Source organism: Macrobrachium nipponense, chromosome 21 (assembly GCF_015104395.2).
Source record: "Macrobrachium nipponense isolate FS-2020 chromosome 21, ASM1510439v2, whole genome shotgun sequence".
NCBI classification, from domain to species: domain Eukaryota; kingdom Metazoa; phylum Arthropoda; class Malacostraca; order Decapoda; family Palaemonidae; genus Macrobrachium; species Macrobrachium nipponense.
The window spans coordinates 63365409-63387680 of NC_087212.1; the positions used below are offsets into that span (position 1 = coordinate 63365409).

Consider the following 22272-nt stretch of genomic DNA (forward strand, 5'->3'; position numbering starts at 1 on the left):
TTACTGTTCTCGAAAGTGTTAAAATTTTACCTTTGAAATGGACTCTGGACCATTAAATTTAGCTAAGATGTGATTTGGTGAAGAAATCGTAGTTGAGATAGATTATTCTTAGCTAAGCTAGTGTAAAGTCTTGTGAGTAGGCGATAAACAAGTCCTACCAATTTGGTAACTGGACATGTCCAAAATTTATGGAAAGTAAGGCTTTGCTATGGCCCATTGCATGTAGGCTCTAGCTGACAATCCCTTGAGTAGGGAAAGCTCGCTGCCCCCTGCGTTATTTTGGACGCTATCAGTTGCATTTGTAACGAGAGCTTTACTTAGCTACTAGCTAGTAGCTATACCTAGCTAGTAGTCTCGTTATGGAGAATTTTTCACTTGTTCACGAATTTGACTTTTCCATGAGAATGCTTACATGGTTCATCATGATCGTTATCAATCGCAAAGTTAATATTAAAGGACCGTACATGGCCCATGGGGCTTCTTCCTCCATTTAGTCAGAGTAAAGTATGGCGTTGCTGCCTAACCTTAACCTGATGTAGGGCACTGGTATCCTAACCCAAGCCAGAGCACTTAAATCATTAAATCCAAGTGAGAATCTCATCTCGGCCTAACCTCACACACAGGTCATAACTTACAAGGAAGTAGCTTAAGGTATACCACCTGTCTCCCCCCTTAGCATTGCACTTCATTGTTCCTTTTGTGTCACTCTTGGTACAGTTAATTCAGCTCAGTCAGGAGAGGCCTATAAAAAGTTGTAAATTTGCATAACGGAAAACCGACCCACTTGTATTTTACAAGTACAGGTACTTTTATGTGAACCATACATCTTTCAGCTGCTGCTCTTGTTTTTTACAGCCTGTTTTACCATTAATGCTGATGATATTTGTTCATTTTTGGATCTGTTCCACTAAAAAATCCCAGTTTCCCACTTATCCCCAACCCCACCTAACCATACCCCACTCCACCCCACATTCTTGACAGCCACATGAAACGTGATAAGCATTCTAAAAATTAAGCTATGTTGTTCCTCTGTTGGGCAGGAAATAAATTTATACAGTTACATGAAATCAGGTAAAAGTCGGTTGGTTTAGCTTCTTGAAAACTGTATCAGAGCGCCTCTTTATTTAGGTCACTTTCATTAGTGGGATGCCATACGACAGGGGTTCCATTTAATATATGTATAAGTCAGTCAAGTTTGAATTGCAGCCTATAATTTATTAGTTTTACATTTGTCTTGAAAATGACTCGTGTCATAATTGTGTGAATGTCTCATGATGTTTTCTGAGGAAAAATTAATCACTAAGGGACAGAACCCTGTGGGTTCAATTTCATCAGTTCACCGGTGAACTCCAGGATCCTATGCCCAACCAACCTTGGATTGGTTTTTTTATTTGTTTTGTTTTGTAATATATCATTTTATCACTTCTTTCTCACTATGTTATACTAATCTAGCAGCTTATCTTGCAATTTTTGTTCTAGACAGTGAGTTTATCATATAAATACTTTTTGGAGTGAAATCAGGGGTATAACATATTGAGGTTTAAAGTATCTTTAAATAGTACACAGTATTTAAAAATAGTGGGTAGAATACCTTTATATAAGACAGGATTTTTTTTAAGTTTTAAGGAATTTTGACTTACGTTTTAATTTAATAAACCAATACCTTGTGGGAAAAATCCAATGCTATCTTGTGTAAATTGATACAGTGGAGTAGTTATAGATTTTAAATTCACCCTTTTTCTTTTATATTTTTCCTTTAAATTATATTGTACAAAGTTAATTTCGGAAATCATTTTATATAGGTTTATTTTTTTATTTCCATTAATCAAATATGAATACAGCATGTTCCTCCATAAAATGTTATGAAACTTACAAGAAATGCAGAGCTTTAGAAATTTTTTAGTATTTATGTATTTACAGTACATTATATAGACTCTGCCCATACTACAGTAGCAAACTTATTAAGACTTTTTAGGGTGAGCTCTTCATTCAAGTTTAAATCTGGTAACGTTAAGGAACCATCCACATTATGGGTCAAATAAAAAAAAAATGCTGTACTAGTTTAAAAAAAAGTTCTTTTTTAGGCATTTAAGATGAATTGACATGTATAGTAATATTAGCAGAGCACTAAGCTAGGTTGTACTACAATGTATAGCACCTGTTTTGCACCATATAGTTAGTTTAGTTTGAGATAAGGAATCACTGAAACAGAAGTTGGTGTGAAGGAAATAACTCCTTTTTGCCAGGGGTGGATTAACCATTAAGCAAAATTTGCACGTGCTTAGGACATCAAGGATAGGGGGCACCTCAGAAATTTTCCATAGCACGAATTTACCGTAGTTCATAGGTCATATTTTGCAGTACTGTAAATGGTGAAGTTGAACCAAGATCTGCAGAAACGGACCACCCACATGAAATGAAAAAATTTCATACAACATATATGTACAATAACAAGAACACTAGTGCAGACCTCCACCAAGGATCATGAAATGGAAGGAAAAAAAACTCCCCCTCCACATAAAAGAATGCTGAAATGAAAGGTTAGTGGACCATGGTGATGGCACTCATTGTGTGCAAAAGATGAAGTAAATCACAATGTAGCAAAGGATCCAGGGTTGTGGTCCTTGTAGGTCAGAATTGCTTTCAGAGAACCTCGTGCAGTGCAGTGCAATTTAGGCATTACTTAGGGATCTCTGCAGCATGTCATTGGCCCCTAGCTGCAATTCCTTTTGTTTCTTTTACTGATGTCTTGAGGCGCGTCATAGTTATTCGTATGTTAGCTGAAGGTGGCTTATATTTTCGAGTAACAGAAGAAAGGTTCGGATCATTGCAAATTGGGATTTTTTTTTTAGGGCTGCTTGAACTCTTCCTTCCAGTCCAAAATTACCTGCGATAATTCATTCATCTAATGGCACAAAAGGTTCATGCGCTCATAGTATAAATCTTCTGGTTATTTTAGTTTTTCGATTGATTCAAAACTATATCACTTATCGATCAGTTAAGTGTTATACTTGGGTACTTAAAGATGGACAGCCTATTTAATGCTTTTTAACCTTCCTGGAAATGAAAAGCCATTCCAGTGAGGAAATGGTAGATCAGGTGTCGCAATACTTAAATGTGAACCTTGTAGGTTAAACTTTTCAAAATGTAAGGGTCAGTCTTTTGACGACGCTGCTAACATGTCTGGGCGTCATAATCGAATGCTGCAAAATATTTAGAAAAAAGTTTGCAATATATGTGTCCTGTGCAGCTCATTCACTAAATCTGGTTGGCCGAAATGCTGTTGACTGCTGTGAAGAGGCTTTTAATTTCTTCTCTACACTGCAATTACTCTATACATATATTTTTTTTCCTCCGCAGCCAGTGGAAAATTCTTGAAGACTGTACATATTGAAAATGAAAGTGTTAAAAACTCTGATCCCTGATGGGAGGCACATTTTATGGCAACAGCAGCAATTTTGAAATATACAATATTCTTAAAATTTTAAAGCATTAGAATATATAACCAAAGACACTAGAAGAGAAGCAAATAATATTGCAGATAGTAAAATGCAAGAGCTAGGATATACTTTTATGATGAATTTTTGAAATGAGATTTTTGTAGAATTTTCACAGTAAGCAAACTTCTGTAAAATGAGAATGTGAATTTAGGAACGTGCAGAACTGTATGTATCATTAGCTGACCAACTTGTGCACTTTAGCTTCCTCGTTGGACGAGTGGTTTACGTGCTCGCCTATTGATTTGGTAGTCGCGAGTTCACTTCCCCTGCCAACAAGGAATCAGAGGAATTAGTTTCTGGTGATAGAAATTAATTTCTCAATGTGGTTCGGAGGCCAGCCCTAGGAGAGCTGTTAATCAGCTCAGTTGGTCTGGTAAAACAAAGATTAGATTTTAAGTCGTGCACTTTACCAGATGAATTTGAAAGATATGAAGCAGCTACAAAGGAAATGCTACCAGATGATTATTACAACTTACAAGCATAACGGAAAGAAGGTAACCAATCATGAAGGTGCACCAGAAGTATATCCGAATGTCAAGAGATAAATTTTGTATTACTACCTTTTATACAATTGTTGAAACTTGAAACCGAGATGAAACGAAGACGGGAGAGATACAAAGAAAAAGCAGAGATTTTCTTATCTAAGTGATGTGCCACATAATGTCACTTCATCTACTAATGTGAAAAGGTATTCTTGGTGTTGTCAAAAGCCGATTGATGCTTACCCAGAGGACTTTCACAGTAATTTCTCGGCTGAGCTTCAGCAGTTTCATTCTTCATGTGTGTGCCATAAGTTCAGTGCAACAAAAAAGGTTCAGTCATGCTGAACTTTAAAATGTAATTGTAGAAAACTGTTTAGTGTGCCTTTCCAGATGTAGACATTGGCTTTTGTATATTTTTAACATTTTCACAAAGTGCTCAGCTGAGCATTAATTTTCTCAGTTGAAGTAGATCTATTGAAAATCCCATCAGAACAATTATGCAACAAGGCAGGCTGGACACCTAGAAGCAGATGTGTTACGCAAGATTAGTTTTGAGGATCTGATCAGAGTTTGCAGTTCAAAAAAGGAGACAACTTTACAAATATAAATAAACAAAGTATACAAAAATAAATATTTTCCACCTCGGAGGTTAATTTCGATAAATTACATTTTATTGCATGGTTTATTATCGTTTATTTTTGAACTAAAATTATAAGGGAACACCAAAACCTTTTAAGTGCTTTGGGCCTCTTAAGGGTCCTAATCCGGTCTTGCTCTTGGTGCATTCACCATGCTACTAGAAACAGTTGTGGGCCCCTCTTGTAACAGAATGTCCTTCATCCCTGCATTAATTGAGAAGATGGAAATTGCACAGCATGACCATTGGAAGTCATATGCTTTTTTTTTTTTTTTTTTAAGTGAACCCTTGGGTATATGTAATATGTAAAAAGGGGGAATGTACAGATTCATAATTTTTAACTTCCTTAGATACAGAATGGTCCGAGTGACAGCTTAAGAATGCTGATGACTTTCTTGGGATGGTGTGATCCTTACCTCAGTGCCATGAGAGCTTGTCCAAGGTGCCTTTGAAAACTGGCTGCAACCAGTTACTTGGGGCGTGTGCGTTCCGAACTTTTGAGTGTGAATTCGTATGTAGGTACGAGCTATGTCCGTTCATTGTGGCATGAATTAGGCAGAAGGATGGAGACGGTTGCCTTGGAGAGAAAGAGCCTGGATGGCTCTATAAAGTGTTTTTATTTGTGTGTGAGATTCTGGGCTGGAGATGGGTAAGAGTTACTGTGCTTTAGCCAAAGATATGGCTTGACTCAGTTTTTTATATTTTGTAAAGATGTTCTACTTCATTTAATCTTTTGACTTTGTCTTTACAACTGTGTGTGCTCACTAGTGTGTCCCTCCTGTCTTTTAAACAGGCGGAGCTAGTGAGGGGGACTGTGTCCTGTGTGGAGGGAACTATATTTTGGAGAAGAGATAATTGGTGTTTGACTAGTACTTTATAGACTATTATTTCACAGGGGGTTATCTAAGTTACTTGAACTTTTGAGTTATCATTCCATTTTAATTATCCTGTAAGAATCTGAGTTATTCAATTAGTACTTTGCTTTGAATAAATGTATGTTTTTGTAGTTCCGACTCTGATTTGATGACCTAATGAAATGGAAGGGAGGTTACAGAGAGAGAGAGAGAGGGGGGGGAAGGCTATTGCCAGAGTTGGGTATCAGGAGAGAGAGAGAGAGAGAGGGGCGGTGTTATTGTCAGGGCCTGAGAGAGAGGGAGGAGAATGTGTTACCAGACTTAGTTTGCCTTCCACTTTGGCTTAACGCTTACCAAATGTGATACGAGACTCTTGTCTCGTAAGAAATACGTACCTGTACTCTCAGTTCCGAGTGTGAAATAATACTAGAGGTAGCATGCAACTCTGTCACTCATTTAACTGAGGCTTCTGCTAGTAGGAAAACCTTTAGAATTAGACATCTTCAGGATGTGTTATCCAAAGATTGAATATAGGGGGTACACAAATTCTCGAGCATTAGCGAGACATCTTAGCACTGAATCCTTTTAAATGTCAGGAGAAACCTCCCTCTCAAATCTCTCACACTTGGACACTTGCTGAATGTAGAAAATCCGCTACTGTAGGAATAGAGGTTTTATGATGATCCAGACATTGCTGACACCAGCTACAGAATACTCTCCAGTTGGCTTGGTAAAACACCAGTGTTTGCCTTGTCTAGTGATTAATTGCTGTTTTGTCAGAAAAACCCCTTTCAAAAAGGCAGTTGGACAAACTCCATTTGATGATTGAGCCAATGAAAGTTTTGATAGCATCTCCTAGTGTGGTTGGTGTAGTAACTTCTCTCACTTAAGTACTAGTCAAGTTATGCTTGCCAGGAGTGACAGCAGGTCTTGGTACCACCTACTGGGGCTAGCCTCTTCATCATTATAGTCATCAAAGTTTTTGTGTCAGATTTTTCTTCTGTGGGGTCAGACACGAAATTTTCTCTCCTTCCACTGTCTTCATCAGTCCCTAGTTTTCCCTGGTTTCCTGGGTCTGTCAGCAGATCTTCATCCCAGTACCATATTTACTTCTTTCTTGACTAACTGTTCATCATCCCTTCTCCTTACATTTACTACCAGCCATCTTAATCTTTGAGAGCTCAGTGTCTTCCAGCCTTTGGACACTACATATCCCCACCAGTTCCTTATTCATGATAGGATCTTTATGCTGGGCACCATCCATAATTCTTAATTTCCATAGTGATACCTTTGGAAATCTTATCCTTGTTTAATGATCATGAGAAAAGATTTAGTTGGAGCTTATTAGATGAAAAAAAGATAGTGTGGGAATATAACATTTGATTATGAAACAGTTGCAAGGTTCCTACCACTTGAGTGGGTAAAGTAGTTGCCACATCAGCATTACTGCCTACAATCCAGAACTTAATCTCACTTAAGTTACTATTTTATGATCCCAAAGAGATGTCGCCCCTCTACTTGCATTACCATTGTAGCATCTTCAGTTCTGTTAGGCATTCAAATGTTTTTCATCATTAAATTTGGCTTCATGTTTCAAACCAATGTGCCAGCTGTTGAGGTTTTTTGTCAATTTGTTGCCATTGAGGTGTACCATATACAGTATACTTGACTTATATGGTGCACTGTAAGATGATTAAAAGATTGTACAATCTCCCTTTAACCCTAGATACAATGTGTATGCTCTTGTTATGTATCCATTCCGTTTGGTAATGTTTCAATCAACTGTCAAACTACTTTCATTATACATTGCTCCAAATTACTTCAGCTTCCCCTAGGATCTAAAAGTGTGACTGCATTCTTGTTAAAGTAGTTATAGTGTTGCTATAAATTAGATTCTGGCAGCTACTTTGAAGTTTATATGGGTTTCTATTATAAGTGAAATAAAGGAATGCTTTCAACTTTTATAAATTTAATTATCAAGAGTGAATTTTGTCCATTATTTGTTTCCTGCAGTACATTTTGAGAGTTTAATTTCAAAAGGCTTCCCTTCAGAGCAAAATTTGACGGAGCTAGGACAATTCGCCGTAAACAAATTTGCCGTAGGACAATTGATTGTAAGACTTTTCGCCGTAAGAAAACTTGCCGTACGGATATTTTGCCGCAAGGGCATTTCGCCTTAAAATGTATATTTTAGTGTTTAGCTTATTTCTTTTAGAGATCAATGTAACTATATTCATATAGTTATCTTCAAGTATATTTATAACTTTTCATTGATTTTCATGTATTCATTTAATTATAATTATATATAAGAAAAGGATAACAAAAATGAAGACCACACACTTTATCTAAAAAGTTTTCTAAAAAAAATTCAAAGCTAAAGATCATGTAAGTTCATAGCAATTGCTCGTAAATAATGTTGTTTTGCCTTTTGATCATAACCTCTGACAATACTTAGTATGCGCTTATATACATTTTTGTATTGTTTCTTGACTGCTGTTTCACCTCTTTCTGCATCGATTAATTATCTTCTTTTTAGAAAGATATTCTTAATTTTTCAATACATTGATGAGTTTCCATAAATTTGGATGCGTATTGGTCACAGATGCTTGAAGTGCATTATGGAACCCTTCTACTCCATTGTTGGTATTTGCCAGCTGATCTAGGGTTCTTTGATAAACATTCCTAAGTTCGATAGGAAAAGTTGGAGAAACTCTACGACGGCGAGGTCCCCTCCCTCTCTCTCCCCCAATGTAATGAGTTTCAAAATATGCAACTAGTTCTTGTGGTAAGTCATCGTCATCAACCAACTCTATAAATGCATCAATGATTGTCTGAAGGAGGTATGAATGCAAGTGCCATAAGGCACTTTACTTTTGTATTAAAAGCACAATCACTTTGATATCGAACCTTAAGCCCAATATCTGTCACTTTTCTGTAAACATTCTTACAGAAATGAAAATAACAGCCTGTTACATTTGCAGAAGGGAAAATGTCAGAAAAAAACTTTAAAAACTAGCTGTTTCGAAATAATTAGATTTTCAGGTTCTAGGAGACCGTAAACTCGTGGGATGCATGCATGTCCTATGTTGACATGTAGAGTATATAACTGATAGAAGATTTCTGGACAAATCTTAAATGTTCCATCGCATGCCCAATTTGTATGTCTTTCTAGATCGTGTAATCCTGCAATCGTACCAAAGATCAACATTCTGTTTTCATCTTCCATTCCACTATCATAATGTAAAAATCTTTCTCCGTTCTGTAAAGACGCAAATTCTTCGGGAATTACATAACCGATTCTTGTTCTTGGAATAGGAGGGGCCTTTTCTTCTTTTTGTCTCCATCTTCTTATGTTTCTTGACAAATTTGAAGTTGATGGCATAAGAGAGCGTCCTGCATTTTCTAATTCCTCGCATGCAGCACCAACCAATTATCTTAAAGCTAGCTGGGATTTCAGTGCATTTTCTTTCATATGTGCAATTGTTTTTTGCATTTTATGTTTGCCTGGGTTCGCTCACTTACAGTTTTACAGATTGAAATCTCTTCAATATTCCGTCTTGTATGTACTCTTGCTTTGCAGTTTTTTCAACACACTTCCAATAAACCTTGCCTCCATATTCTCTTTCTTGCCTGTAAATGAAGTTGGAATCATCTACGAGCTTATCACAACCTCTGGTGCTTTTATAGTGTACGGCATCGTAGGGGTTTAAGTTTCAACTGATAAAAGTAGATAATACAAAGGTTTAATATAAAAAAAATATATGGTAAACTACCGAATTTGTAATGACCTCATTTAAACATTTAACGACGGGTGTCAAAATTTATAACGACCCTTCTCTCTCTCTCTCTCTCTCTCTCTCTTTCTTCATTCTTTTTTTTTAATCTATACATGACAAAGCATATACATTTTACGGCGAAATGTCCTTGCGGCAAAATATCCGTACGGCAATTTTTCTTACGGCAAAATGTCTTACAATCAATTGTCCTACGGCAAATTGTCCGGTCTCCAAATTTGACACTTGGCAAAAATAGTTTTGCAAATTTCATTAAAGTTCTCTATGTAGGTAATGGTGGTAGTAATTAGAATTTGTATTGCCTTACAGGTAACATCTGATGAGTATAATATTAGAGGACTTGAGGCTCATGGGAAGATTGATGATAGCATCCTACCAAACAAGGATTTCAGGACTTAAAAAGGAACCAAGAAATGTGGATTTCTGGTGGTGAGAAAATTTTTTGTAACTTGTAGAATGTTTCCTTTCAAAACCGACTTGCATTTTTGGCAGGAAAAATAATCTAAATATTCTTCTATTTGTCAAGTTGTCTTTAATGAACTGGGGTAATTAATAGAATTTGCCCTTTATTTTACTGTCATCTAATGAGTAGCAACTAGTGAATCTCAAGATGCCAAAACACAAACCCATCCATTTCTAGTGTGTGATTTGTGGTAGATACATTTACGTATATGATTACATTTTTAAGTTTTAAAATTTCATTTTTAGATCCGATACAGTTAACATCTGATGATTAGCAGCATTAGTATTTCAAGTACTGTATCTAGTATTAACAGAACTTATCAGAAGAAGATTGAAAGGCTATAAAGCACAACCAGTCTTGGTTTCTATAGGTAATTCTGGCAAGTACTTGTGTAAATTAACATTTCAGAACTGACATTTCTCGCAAAATCATTTTGTAGATTGTATTTGTTCCATTAGGTTTACAAACCTTAATTTTTTTAAATAAGTATTCTTTGGCGAAAGCTAGTTATATCACTGAAGCTTGGGAATAAGGTAGTTTACAGAGGGTTATTATGGAGAACAACCATTCTCTTGGCTGAATACCATGTTTTTCTATTGACTCAGTCAAGAGTCAAGTTACTGCATAACAGACACTAAGGTTGATTTGGTCTTTTTAAGCTTTCACATCACTTTGGTGATATTTTCTCTTGATCACAGTGTTTCTACATTCTTGTAGGAGTCATTGTTGAGTTATTTTTGTCAGGTAATATAATCAGATCACTGAAAATTTATTCAATGCCAAGAATTGTGGGAAGGAGGTTGTGTTTCGTAGATGATGTCTCTCATAACATCATCCTCGCCAGTTCTGTGCTGTTTGTAGGGTTAATGATTGCAACAAGGATGTGTTATGAAAGTTGTACAAAGGTTGGTCACTATTCTGTTGTTTGAAGTATGGCTGTAATGGAAGAGGGCTATAAAACTTTTTTCAGTGTTGTCGGGAGGCAACACATCTCCCTTCACCCCTAAGGCATGCTAGTGCTAGCTCTTGTGCAGCCACTACTACTGCTCATTGGACTGTCCATTGATCACAATCCAGGGAGGATTTGGTGAGAAAATGAGAACACACCTCTGCCTCCATGTACAGTGGGAGTGTACACTGCCAGTGATCTAAAGTATGCTCTTTGAGCAGCCTCCTGATAACACCTCTCCTTCATCTGGTACATGGATGTTGTTTTGACCTTTGTAGAAAAATGTTATGCCACTTCCTTTGCCTCCTCTTTTAGCTAGTTGTCTTCTCTTCCATCCTCTCATTTTACACTTAACTGGTCTCTGGAATCCTGAAAAGGAGAGGATGAAGTCTTTAAAGTATTTTCCTTGTAGGGTCCCACAAGACTTGAAACCGCATAGTTCTTTCTCAGAAGGGTGACAGAAATTGTTCCTGGTTAAGGGATTTTTTTTTGGAGGTCATACCTTGATTGATGTAATTAAGTCTGGAGACCATGCCTTCATATTTGGTTGCTGGATTTGCTGATATCTGGACCAAAGAATTCAAAAGCCTCCATCTAGTCTTTGGAAGTACCATATACCAGAGGACTAATAGACTCCTCCCTGCAGTGGATCTGTCGGTCTGTTGGCTGATGGACAGTTTCCACTGAAGCAGTTTCATTGTCAAGGGTTTCCCTTTTCATCCTTGGAAACAGAGTTGGTTATCTTACTATACTCCATGCATTATCATGGTTGGACATTTGGGTTAGCACATTGGCAAACAGCTGTATGTGATGAGGGCATTGCAAAGTTCAGTAAGTTGATGTCAAGAAGCAAAAGGGAACAGTTACCCTCCCCTTTGTAATTTTGCATGGGAAATGCAGAAGTGGGCAGGAGATTTGTTTTCAATGACCAGCTGAACCACAGTGGTCTCTACAGTATGCCCTCCCATAGTTGGAAGTCTTCAAACTAGGGAAAATTGTCAAGCAGAAGGTAAGACCTTCATAAATCAGGCTGTAGGGGACAGAGTTTCAGTGACAAAATGGTTATATCCATGCCCCATTAGGAAGCCCCCCAGCTTTGTGGGAAACTGATGGTCAACCTATTCACCATTTGGTTGATCAAGAACCTCCCACTGTTCACTGTGTGCTGATCACTCCAGGACTCTGTTTGTATGGTGTTTTTACGTTGCATGGAACCAGTGGTTATTCAGCAACGGGACCAATGGCATTATGTGACTTCCGAACCACGTCGAGAGTGAACTTCTTTTACCAGAAATACACATCTGACCCTCGGTGGAATGCCTGAGAATTGAACTCGCAGCCACTGAGGTGGCAATCCAGGACTCTGGATGACACTTGTGGCTCTTCATTGGGTCATGCCAAGTGGTTCATGGATCTGCTGGCTCCTCTGGTCATGGCACTGGGAGAATCATGCCTGGCCTGTCTTCAGTCAGTCAGGCTCTTTTGTTGGCGTTTCATCAATTAGCCCCTTTTGGGGTATGCTGTGTGCTGCACCTCACGTGGTATACTGTAGGCCGCATTTAAGGCTCTTTGCAGCATCCTTTACCTCTCTCTTCCATCTTTCCACCCTCCTCTAACAATTGTTTCATAGTGCAAATGTTAGTTTTTCCACCTGTTTACCTTTAAAACCTTTTTACGGTTTCCAGCAGTTAGCCTTTGGCCTAAATTGTATATTCCAGTTCAAATTCACCAATTAGGGAAAGTTACTTCATCACTGGAAAATATCCACTATTGACAGCAAGAAATGCGTGTGACATTCAGGCAATCCTCTCCAGCTGTTTTTCAGGGGAAGTAAGCAGTTGAATGGGATGGACAGACATTGTAAAAGAGGCCTCTCTCCAGTCTGAGCAACTCTCTAGCAGATTGTGGATATCACCCTCCACCTCCACCGTCATGATAAGTTCAGTGGAGCTACGACTCCACTGAACTAGTTGTGTGTACCAAAGAACGTGGCATTCACATTCTAAATAGATCTCCATTCTCCACTGTAGTTTTAAAGTCTTCACCCTCCTGTGAACTTTGACTTCAGAAGTTGATTGCCTTGGTGTGTGTATGCCATTCAGCATATACCCACATTATACGATTCTTTTATTCTTGCATCCCATTTTTTTTTTTTTTTTTTTTTTTAGTCTGAAGATATTGCTGATGACTATTTTCTCCAAGCTGTACTTCAGTGACAGAGCATATATTGTAGGGGCACATACAAGAGTATACAAAATATGTGAACGTACATATATAATGATAGAATACAAAACAAATGAGCATTGGAGTTCAATACACAATAAGGAATCATATCTTACATTCATGAGGTTAGAATTTACAAAATCGAAGGCTGTGCATTGGATTTGATTCGTGGACTGCTATTCACAGGTGTCTCTCTAGAATACATATACCTATTATATTATATATATATTATATATATATATATATATATATATATATATATATATCTTATCTATCTATCTATCTTATCTATCTCTATCTTATCTATCTCTATCTTATCTATATATATGTATATGTATGTATATATAAATATATATATACATACCTATTATTGGCTGGAAATCACCTTTTTGGGGTATTTTTCACAAATATTCAGGTGTGTGTTTTTTTTAAAAATCAAAATAGGAATTTATAAGCACTTTAAAGGTGGGTTTTTAAGTAGGCTGATTTTAGCTATTTGCTTGGAGGCTCTTGAACACTTCACTATGTACTTCTTGTCCTGCTAGAGAATGACTCGGTAGCCCAAAATTTAGATTCTCATACGACTGCTCCACCTGCCTCTGCTAACTCATTATGCCCCGCAGAAGTATTTAATAAAAGGAAGAGCAATTCGTGGAACAACCAAAGAACCACCAAATTCACCAGTTTTGGAGACCCGACAAGCAGTAAGACCGCAACCAATAGGCAGCCTCTACTGTGCCATGACATTTCCAGAGAATTGCTTATAGACTAAGGAACAATTCTGGAGTTACCTGAAAGAATAAGCTGTGTTAATAACTTTTCCAATTTTCAAAGATGTCATATGTAATAGTATTATATATTGTTTATTCAGGCTGAAGTGGCCAACTGATCCAGTTGATAATATCTTTCCTGTATATAGAACAATATATACATTTACATAGTATTGCAGGCTTTATTATTATTATTAGATCTATTTGTTCCTATCAAGAATATAAATAGTGAATTTTATTTAATATATATATATATATATATATATATTATATATATATATATATAGATATATATATATATATATATATATATATATAATATATATATCTGTATCTATATATCTATCTCTATATATCTATATCTATCTATATATTTATATCTATCTATATCTATCTATATATATCTATCTATCTATATCTATATTTCTATATCTATATATGGGTTAAAAATTTTCATTAATTTTCTACTTCCAGGATGTTTGGAATTTTGTTGAGGAGGCTAGAATGTCTGTACATGTTGCTGCCATAATGGAGAAGTTCTCGCCTTCAAATATTATACCTTCAATTTGATATTACTTTCAATATAGTGCAACAGATAAAAATAGGACATATGAAAAAGATTATCTCACCTTTCCCATGATTTGCTGAATGCCACAGCTTGATATTTTCAGCAATTTTTTAACAGCACCTCAGTGGCGTGGTCAGTTTGGTCTTGGCATGCCACCTCAGTGGTCACGAGTTCAAATCTCGGGCATTCCATTGAGGCATCAGAGATGTGTATTTCTGGTGGTAGAAGTTCTCTCGACGTGGTTCGGAAGTCACGTAAACCCGTTGTTCCCGTTGCTGAATAACCACTTGTTCTCTGCAACATAAAAATGCCATACAAACAATCAACCATTCAACTCAATTGTGAAGGCAATCTGTACTAAAAAAAAGTTGTGCCACCGTAGACCAAGTTGGTTTTATAATAAAAAGTTCAATGTGTGAATAGTTTTATTTTCACATGTACTTATAAGGTCGAGTTCAATTAGAATATTAGGTGTAGTACTAGAACTAAAGAAGAAACTACTTGTATATATAGTTAAATTTACTTGGAATGAATTATTTTGATTTAGGAACCACTGAATTATTTTTATTTAGGAATTTTCTACATCAATTATGTATAAATATTCCTTATGCAAGCTTTAAATATTTTGTACCACCACAAGTCTTCTTTATTGGTAATTCCATTTTAAGATGTTTCAAAGAAAGGACTGGAATCCCATGCACGACTTGCTAAAGATCAAAATAAGAAATACAGTGAATCTATGATCTACTGTCAGATGAGAGCTTCGGATTGCAGAATAGTCTCATTTCTCAACAAGGTCTAAACTTTAGCATTAGTCCCATTTCTCAACAAGGTCTAAACTTTAGCCGAAATGTCTTGGGATAACAAATTTGAGTATGGTTTTGTTTTCAACTGGCTTTACATTTTCACTCCTGAAGTGTTGTTTTACTGAGTTTTGTTTCTTTTAAACATCTAGAATGGAATTACTGATAAGCATGGCTTGTGGGAGTACCAAGTACGAATAATTAGTGCTGTACCCGTGGTGGGGTGAAGATATACAGGTAATAATCCTGAATATGTTGAAGCATCCAAATCAAGGAAAAGTATCTCCTCTATCACTAACAAAGTAAATGAAGCGCAGTAAGCACACTTTACATTGTAAATCTCATTTAGACCATCAATCGAGGCTTTCTGGAAAAGAGAAGAAAAATAGTTTACTGCTTTACACAAAAATTAAATTATCAACACTGAAATGTAAGACTGCGCACCTTCGGTAATGACGCCAGATATATATATCGTTAATAGTAGAGATTTCCTTGTGGACTTGTTGGGTTTGTACAATGAATGACGACGTCTTGGTGACAGACTTACTGTACGAGACCAGAGAGCCGACTGACTCACAAACATGTTGCGGGTTATTGCCCGGCAGTACATTACAAAGACATCGTGCATCCCCCCCCCCCCTCAAGATTATACCTATACATAACAAAAATTAAAGGGGACAATGTCACTATGAACATGGAAATGAGCTACGAAGAGAAAAAATTTTTAAAACTAACTTTTCAGTACAAAAACATGCAGTTACATACACTGAGTGCATTGCTTAGTGGCACTCAAATGCACGTAATACACATACACAGAAAAAAAAAAATTCTTGATACAATTGTACAATTGCATATCATATGAGCAAACAACAACAAATAATATCAGCATTATATGAAGTCTTGGAGCCACTTGGGTCTACCGGCAGCCCTTTTGGGCCTACCAACGTCGCCAGGGTCCTGCATGGAATGCGTTACTGGTTCTATGGGCGTAGGGCTCGCGGAGGTGTCGTGCTGAGATGCAGGGGCGCTGGGGCACGGAGCGATGACTCTCAAATGTCGTCTGTTCCTTTTTGAGAGTCTGCCGCTCCCGTTGAGCTCGACTATACTGACGATGGGGCTTAGTTTCCGATACCACGCCCGTTCTGTCCCACTGCTTAGTAGCCTGGTTTTGTATGCGTACATGGGTACCTAGTTTGATGGGTGGCAGTCTCCTGGTGGTGTCAAGGGTGCCATAGCTTCCTGTGATTTTGCCACTTGTAGTTCCCTTTGACGTATTGTCCGTCTTCAATACCTGTCTACTAACAGGTGTCTTCTAGCCGTCGGTACCCCGTCACGCAGCTGGCGACCCATTACAAGCTGAGATGGCGACATGTTGATCTCCCTCAAAGGCGTGTTGAGATACTGGAGTATCCCCAGGGCCGCCTTGGCTGACTCAAGGGCTCTACCTTTTGACATGTTTTCTCAGAGTAGCCTCTTTGCCGATTTGACAGCTGCTTCTGCCCTGCCGTTGGACTGGGGATACTGGGCTGATTACAGACGGACCTTGACTACCCATCTCCTGAAGAAGGCAACCATCTCCACGCTGGCCAAGTTTGTACCTCCGTCGGTCGATATTTGCTCTGGAGCTCCCCAACGTGAAAAATAGGATCGAAGGTGATTGCTTATTTTGTTGGACGTGGCACCACAGGGGAAGTGAGCTACTTCTAACCAACCAGTTAGTCTGTCTGCATACACCATGTATAAATTGCCCTCTATTTGGAACATATCTGCGACGACTTGCTGGAAGGGGTATTCTGCTGGCGGCCTGTGTATCATTTCTTCAGGAGGCAGTGAAGGGCCATGTTCATCACATGAGGTGCATTGGGCACGGCGATGCTGAAGGTCTCCTTCTATTCCCGGCCAGTAGACTGACTGCCTGGCCCTCCTAAGCATAGAGTTGAGGCCTTGGTGTCCTGCATGTAGGTTAGCGGCTACCTGACGGCGTAAATATTCGGGGATAACCAAACATATGCATCCTTGGTCCACCGAGTATGTCACCAGATCCTGGTTGATGGCTAGCCTATCCCAATCGCCGAAGATGGGACGAAGGAAGGAGATTTCTTGTGACTTCTGTTGGGGCCAATCACCCGCTGCGACCCTAGCAAGCAAGAGCTGATACACTGGGTCGTTAGATGTGGCACTCCTGACGCAGTCTTCATCCAACACGATGATGTCCGGTTCTAAGGCGGCAACAGTTGCACATGCCACTGCCACTTGAATGTCGTCCTCCAAATCCAGGTCAGAAGCTTCGTGGGGTGCTCGCATGGTCGGGTACCTTGAGAGAAAGTCCACTGCAGTGTTCCTTTTTCCGGGCAGGTATTTGAAATGAAACTTGAACTGGAGTGTCTTCTACTTCAGGTTGAACAATCTTGGGTTGATGACGTCCTCAAGAGCTGTATCACCCAGCAGCTTGACAAGTGGACAGTGGTCCGTGATGATGGTGAGATTTGGGCACCCAAGTAGGAACAACCTGGCCTTCTGCAAGCACCAGGTGACTGTAAGGGCTTCACCTTCTACGGGGGCATACCCTGCTTCAGAAGGGGTGAGGTGTCGACTGCCACATAGGGCAAGACGCCAGCCACCTTGCAACAAAAGGGGCTGTCAGCTGACTGACTAAGTACAATACTGCTGGAGGACGACAAAACCAATGCCTTCCTTGCTCCAATCCATCATGATTATCGTAGGGCACGTCTTGTCGTAATATGCCAAGCTGTCCTTGGCTAATTGACAGATGACCTCCCGTGCCTGCTGGAGTTTGCTACGTAGCTGGCTATCCCAGTAGACGTTTTTCCCCGTTGGTTTTCTGAGGAGGTCCCTAAAAGGCTCCATGATGGGCGCTGTTGCAAGGAAGGGGGCTAACTGAGTCACGAATCCGAACCATGATCTAATATCAGTGATGGAGGGCTTCTCTGGCATCTGGAAGTTACGAATGGCATCTAGTCGTTCATCTGCAGGCTTATATGACTCCCATCCCAAGTGGTACCCGATGAAGGTAACCTATCTCTTGCAGAATTTGAACTTCTCGGGCTTGAGTGTAATACCTTCAAAGGCACACGTTGCCAGGAATTCATGTACGTGCCAAAACGCCTCTTCGATGCTGTGATCGTATAGCAAGATGTCGTCGATGCATTTATGCTTTCTGGTGATATCTTGCAGGGCGTCATCGAATCTTTTCGTGTAGGCGACGGAAGCTGAACAGTGACCCATGGGTGTCCTACGATAACAATACCGCCCCCATGGGGTGATGAAGGACGTGAGTGGGCGGCTATCCTAGTCCAGTTCCACTTGGTGGAAACCCCAATGGGCGTCCGCTGTAGTCTTGTATGTGTGAATGGGGATGCTCGAAATCATGTCGAAGGGAGACAGTGGGCATTGAGGCGCTGGAAGTCTACTGTGCGGCGAGGTTGGCCTGTTTTCTTGGCTACCACGACCATCCTTGCACACCACTACGTTGCATCCCTTGCCTGGACTGATTCTATCAAGCCCTTCCGAACGTCTTCGTCAAGCTGGGCCTTGACCTCCTCTTCCCAATGCTTAGGGATTGCTGCCGGCGTGTGACAGGCATAAGGCATGGCATCGGGCAATAAATGTATGTGGTGCTGCTTGCCCGTCATCACAGGTAGGGGTTCCCTGGTTGTGTTGAAGGTCGTGGATGAGAAGTGATGTAATAACCATTTTTCCAGTCTTGGTATGTTCTCCTCCACGGGTGGGATAGGTATGGTGGCTGGCTTCGTTGTCTGAGGGGGCTTAGGCTGAGAAACTGCCTCACTACTAACGTCAGCTGATGCAATGAGAGGGGAAGGGTGAGGGAAACCAGGCGGTACTATTCCCAGCTCCTAAAAAGCATTCAGAGATAAATAGAAGTTCTTGGCCATTGGCACAAAGTAGACTTCCTGCTTCGCGCGTCGCCCACTTATTTCAATGGTACATGCCGTTGATCTGAGGCATCTCACTCGGAGATTAGCAACGTCCCTCAGACCTGTTCGAGGTTGCAACTCCAGAGGCTTTATGTGCAGGCTTGAAAGAATCGTGGGCCTGGCAACGCAGATCTGTGCTCCTGTGTCTGCTACGGCAAGTGTGGACACCGACCTTCCACTTCCATGGGAAACACAAGCCTTGATTGTGGGGTGGGGGGAGAGGTGTGTGTCAGTGACAATCACCAAACTCGAGGCGAGCGGCGCTTCTTCGTCCTTCTGCAGCATTTCTGGAAGTGTCCTACCTTTTGGCACCTGTGGCACGTCATACCTTTTGCTGGGCATGATGCTCAACCAGGCGAATGACGTCCCCTGCAATTCCCGCAATGCTTTGCACTTGAGTTACCGCGCAACACCGCGCTGTCTGGCTCTACGTCATCGGTGACAGTGACGTTATCACTCGAGGCGCCAGCCAACTCCCTCGCACCAATAGCGACACGTGGGACGCTTTCAATGTCCAGGCGTGCAGCTTCAAAGGTACAACACAAAGCCTGAAGGGCATCTACACTTTTAAATGTATCACATGCCTGAAATACATGCCTTTTTAACACAGGGTCACTGAGACCTACCATTATTTTCCGTAACAGCACTCCCCGCATTTGGGACACTGAAAATCACAGTCGGTGGCCTTTTGAGCACACCTTGAGAAATAATAATTAACAGACTCTTCGCACCCTTGTGCGAGGGCAAAAAATTTGGACCATTGCGCTGCCTGATTCGATGACCGTAACACAATGTTCCCGATGGCATCCAGAGCCCTGTCTGCAGTAAGGGCGTTCCATTTGGCGTCAGAGTACCGAGCGTCCAGTGCACATTGCAGCGCCGGCACAAAGTTGAGTCTAATATGCAGGAAAACATCCTGCTGCGGGAAATTGTTGAGGTGGATCCAACATGTCATCGAATTTCTCCAGGACCTAAACTCTGCTGAGGACATCACAACATAACATTTCTCAGGGGCAGCAGAGACAGGGACTTTGCCGGCACGTGATCCATTACCGGGAAGAGCATCCTGAAGGGCACAGATGGCGTGTTGCTGGTCTGCAATTAACGTCTGTGCTTGCATCACGGCCCATGACAAGGCCCTTGGCATTGCAGGAGGCACGCCTCGGCGTGGCCTGGGCTGGTCGACACATCAGGGGCATGACTTGGTTCGAAAACTCACTGCGCCATGTTGGGTTTACAATGAGACGACGTCTTGGTGACAGGACTTTACTGTACGAGACCAGAGAGCCAACTGACTCACAAACACATTGCGGGTTATTGCCCGGCAGTGCATTACAAAGACATATCGTACAGGACTGATGACAAAAAATAAGGGTGAAAGACTAACATGACCTTTGTGAATAACTCAGAGTGATAACCGACAATACAATGTCCTGCTGGTAAATTAGAAGACGGCATGATGAACATTAGAGAAATAACTCGGAAATGGATATTTACGAAATAGTAACAATATGACATTAAAAAATTAAAAGTGTGTGATTCAGCAATATCGGAAGCCTAATGTGGATATTTATACCGGAGGCCTAATGTGGATATTTAAAAACTAGGTTGTTTGTGAAGGAAAATTATCCTCAACCACAAGATATCTAATATGATGAAGATGACAATGGCGGTGACAGGCTTATCAAAGGAATAAGGGATAAATGTAGAGTTCATCAAGGATCAGCCATAAGTACTTTGTTGTCTATATCAGAATATTGACAGCGCTACAAAAAGTGCTAAAAGGAGGTAATTGGAAGCAGCTGCTAACTGATGACCGGATACTAACAGCAGAATCAGTTAGAGGAAGAGTTGGTAATTTAAGATGAAAAGTGGATTTGATGGATAGAACTGGATAAAAAAAAAACGAAGCATATTAATGGGGGGAAGAAACCAAAAGAAGTTTTAGGTATCATCCCCGATCTACTTTTTATTTTCAGGTATGTGTGCTCTTCCTCTGATTCTGTTATTTTCTCAGGTCGTTGAAATCAGCAGTAATTATCAGTAGCATTCATGTCTTGCAAATTTAATAAGTTTAAGGAAACCTACATTATGCCTAGGCAATGTTTTACTGAAAAGTCAGTCAAATTTTCATAGTTCAGTTAGGTTGTAGATGTCCTTGGTAAAAATGTGTCCACTATTAAATATAATACTTGGTAATAACCAGCAAAAGAAAAAAAATCTACAAAATAGCTCACCAAGAGTTTCGAGAGAATTCACAATGCCATTAGCAAAGTTTCTACGGGGTGTATTGTGACGACGTCGGTTAATGTTATTAAATAGATTCCAAGTAGTTTGCTCAAGAGGCAGTGCAAGACAAAATGAACTCCATATTGAGAGGAAACTTCTGGGCACATTACTCTCTCAAGATATTCCCAACCATTGACTTGTCTCCATTTTCAGACTGGTGTGTAGGATGGATTACCTTTTCAATGACGTCTGACTTCTCAAGCTTGCTCAGATTCTCTTTAACAGCAGACACCAAGGGTATGGCCTCTGGCTTAGCACACCTAACTCTGAATGGGATGGCTCCCTGTCTTACAAACTCACTGGCTAAGTCCTCCACCTCCCAAAGCTAAAAACTTATTTTTCTACCTCAACACTGCCCATAAACACAGAGTTGCAACTCAAAATCTGCACTCCTACTAAGCAATTACCCGATTTGCTCTGGGATCAACACGTAAATTCGGTCATACAACTTCCTATCTTTACACCCCACTACGGTACAAAACATCCCAATGATGTCCACTTGGCCTACAGTTGAAGTCAATTTTCTATCTGCTTTATCCAAAAGTTCAAGTCCCAAACTAGCTCTGATACGTAATATATGTTACCCATCGGCTGACTCCTATTACCAGCGAAGGGTATTTAATATTTGGTATGTGTTAAACCTGAGCGTTAAGGCGAACCAGTTACACACAACTCCCCCCCCCCCCACCCCTCTCTCTCTCTCTCTCTCTCAATGTGGTCACTGGCATAGCCTTCTCTCTCTCTCTCTCTCTCTCTCTCTCTCTCTCTCTCTCTCCATTCTAACAGGTCATCAAATTAGAGTTGGAGTTATAAAAAATATAATATTTATTCAAAATACCATACTAGCTGAATGACTCAAATTCTTACAAGATCAAAACTGGAAAGATAATAATTCAAGTCACACAGACAAACACTCAGATAACTCCCCAGTATTAAATGTCTCAATCAGTAATTAGTCACACCAATCTCTTCTCCAAAATATCA

General features: G+C 39.8%; 1 protein-coding gene and 1 long non-coding RNA gene across 5 annotated transcripts in view; one reads left to right on the forward strand and one right to left on the reverse strand.

Moving 5' to 3' along the window:
• The window catches only part of LOC135197611 (uncharacterized), a 37134-nt gene extending 22492 nt beyond the window's left edge, over positions 1-14642 (forward strand). For 2 of the 4 annotated variants that reach the window (XR_010310630.1, XR_010310631.1), the window contains exons 2-4: positions 2362-2540; positions 9577-9696; positions 14147-14642. This is a non-coding gene — a long non-coding RNA (uncharacterized LOC135197611). The remainder of the gene's footprint in view (positions 1-2361; positions 2541-9576; positions 9697-14146) is intronic. The other 2 variants (XR_010310632.1, XR_010310633.1) reach the window with 1 other exon arrangement.
• A 1931-nt stretch (positions 14643-16573) lies between these two features.
• Positions 16574-17347, reverse strand: LOC135197506 (uncharacterized protein K02A2.6-like). The gene has a single exon (XM_064224570.1). It carries the CDS (start codon positions 17345-17347, stop codon positions 16574-16576), a length of 774 nt encoding a protein of 257 aa, XP_064080640.1.
• Between the last annotated feature and the right edge of the window lie 4925 nt (positions 17348-22272).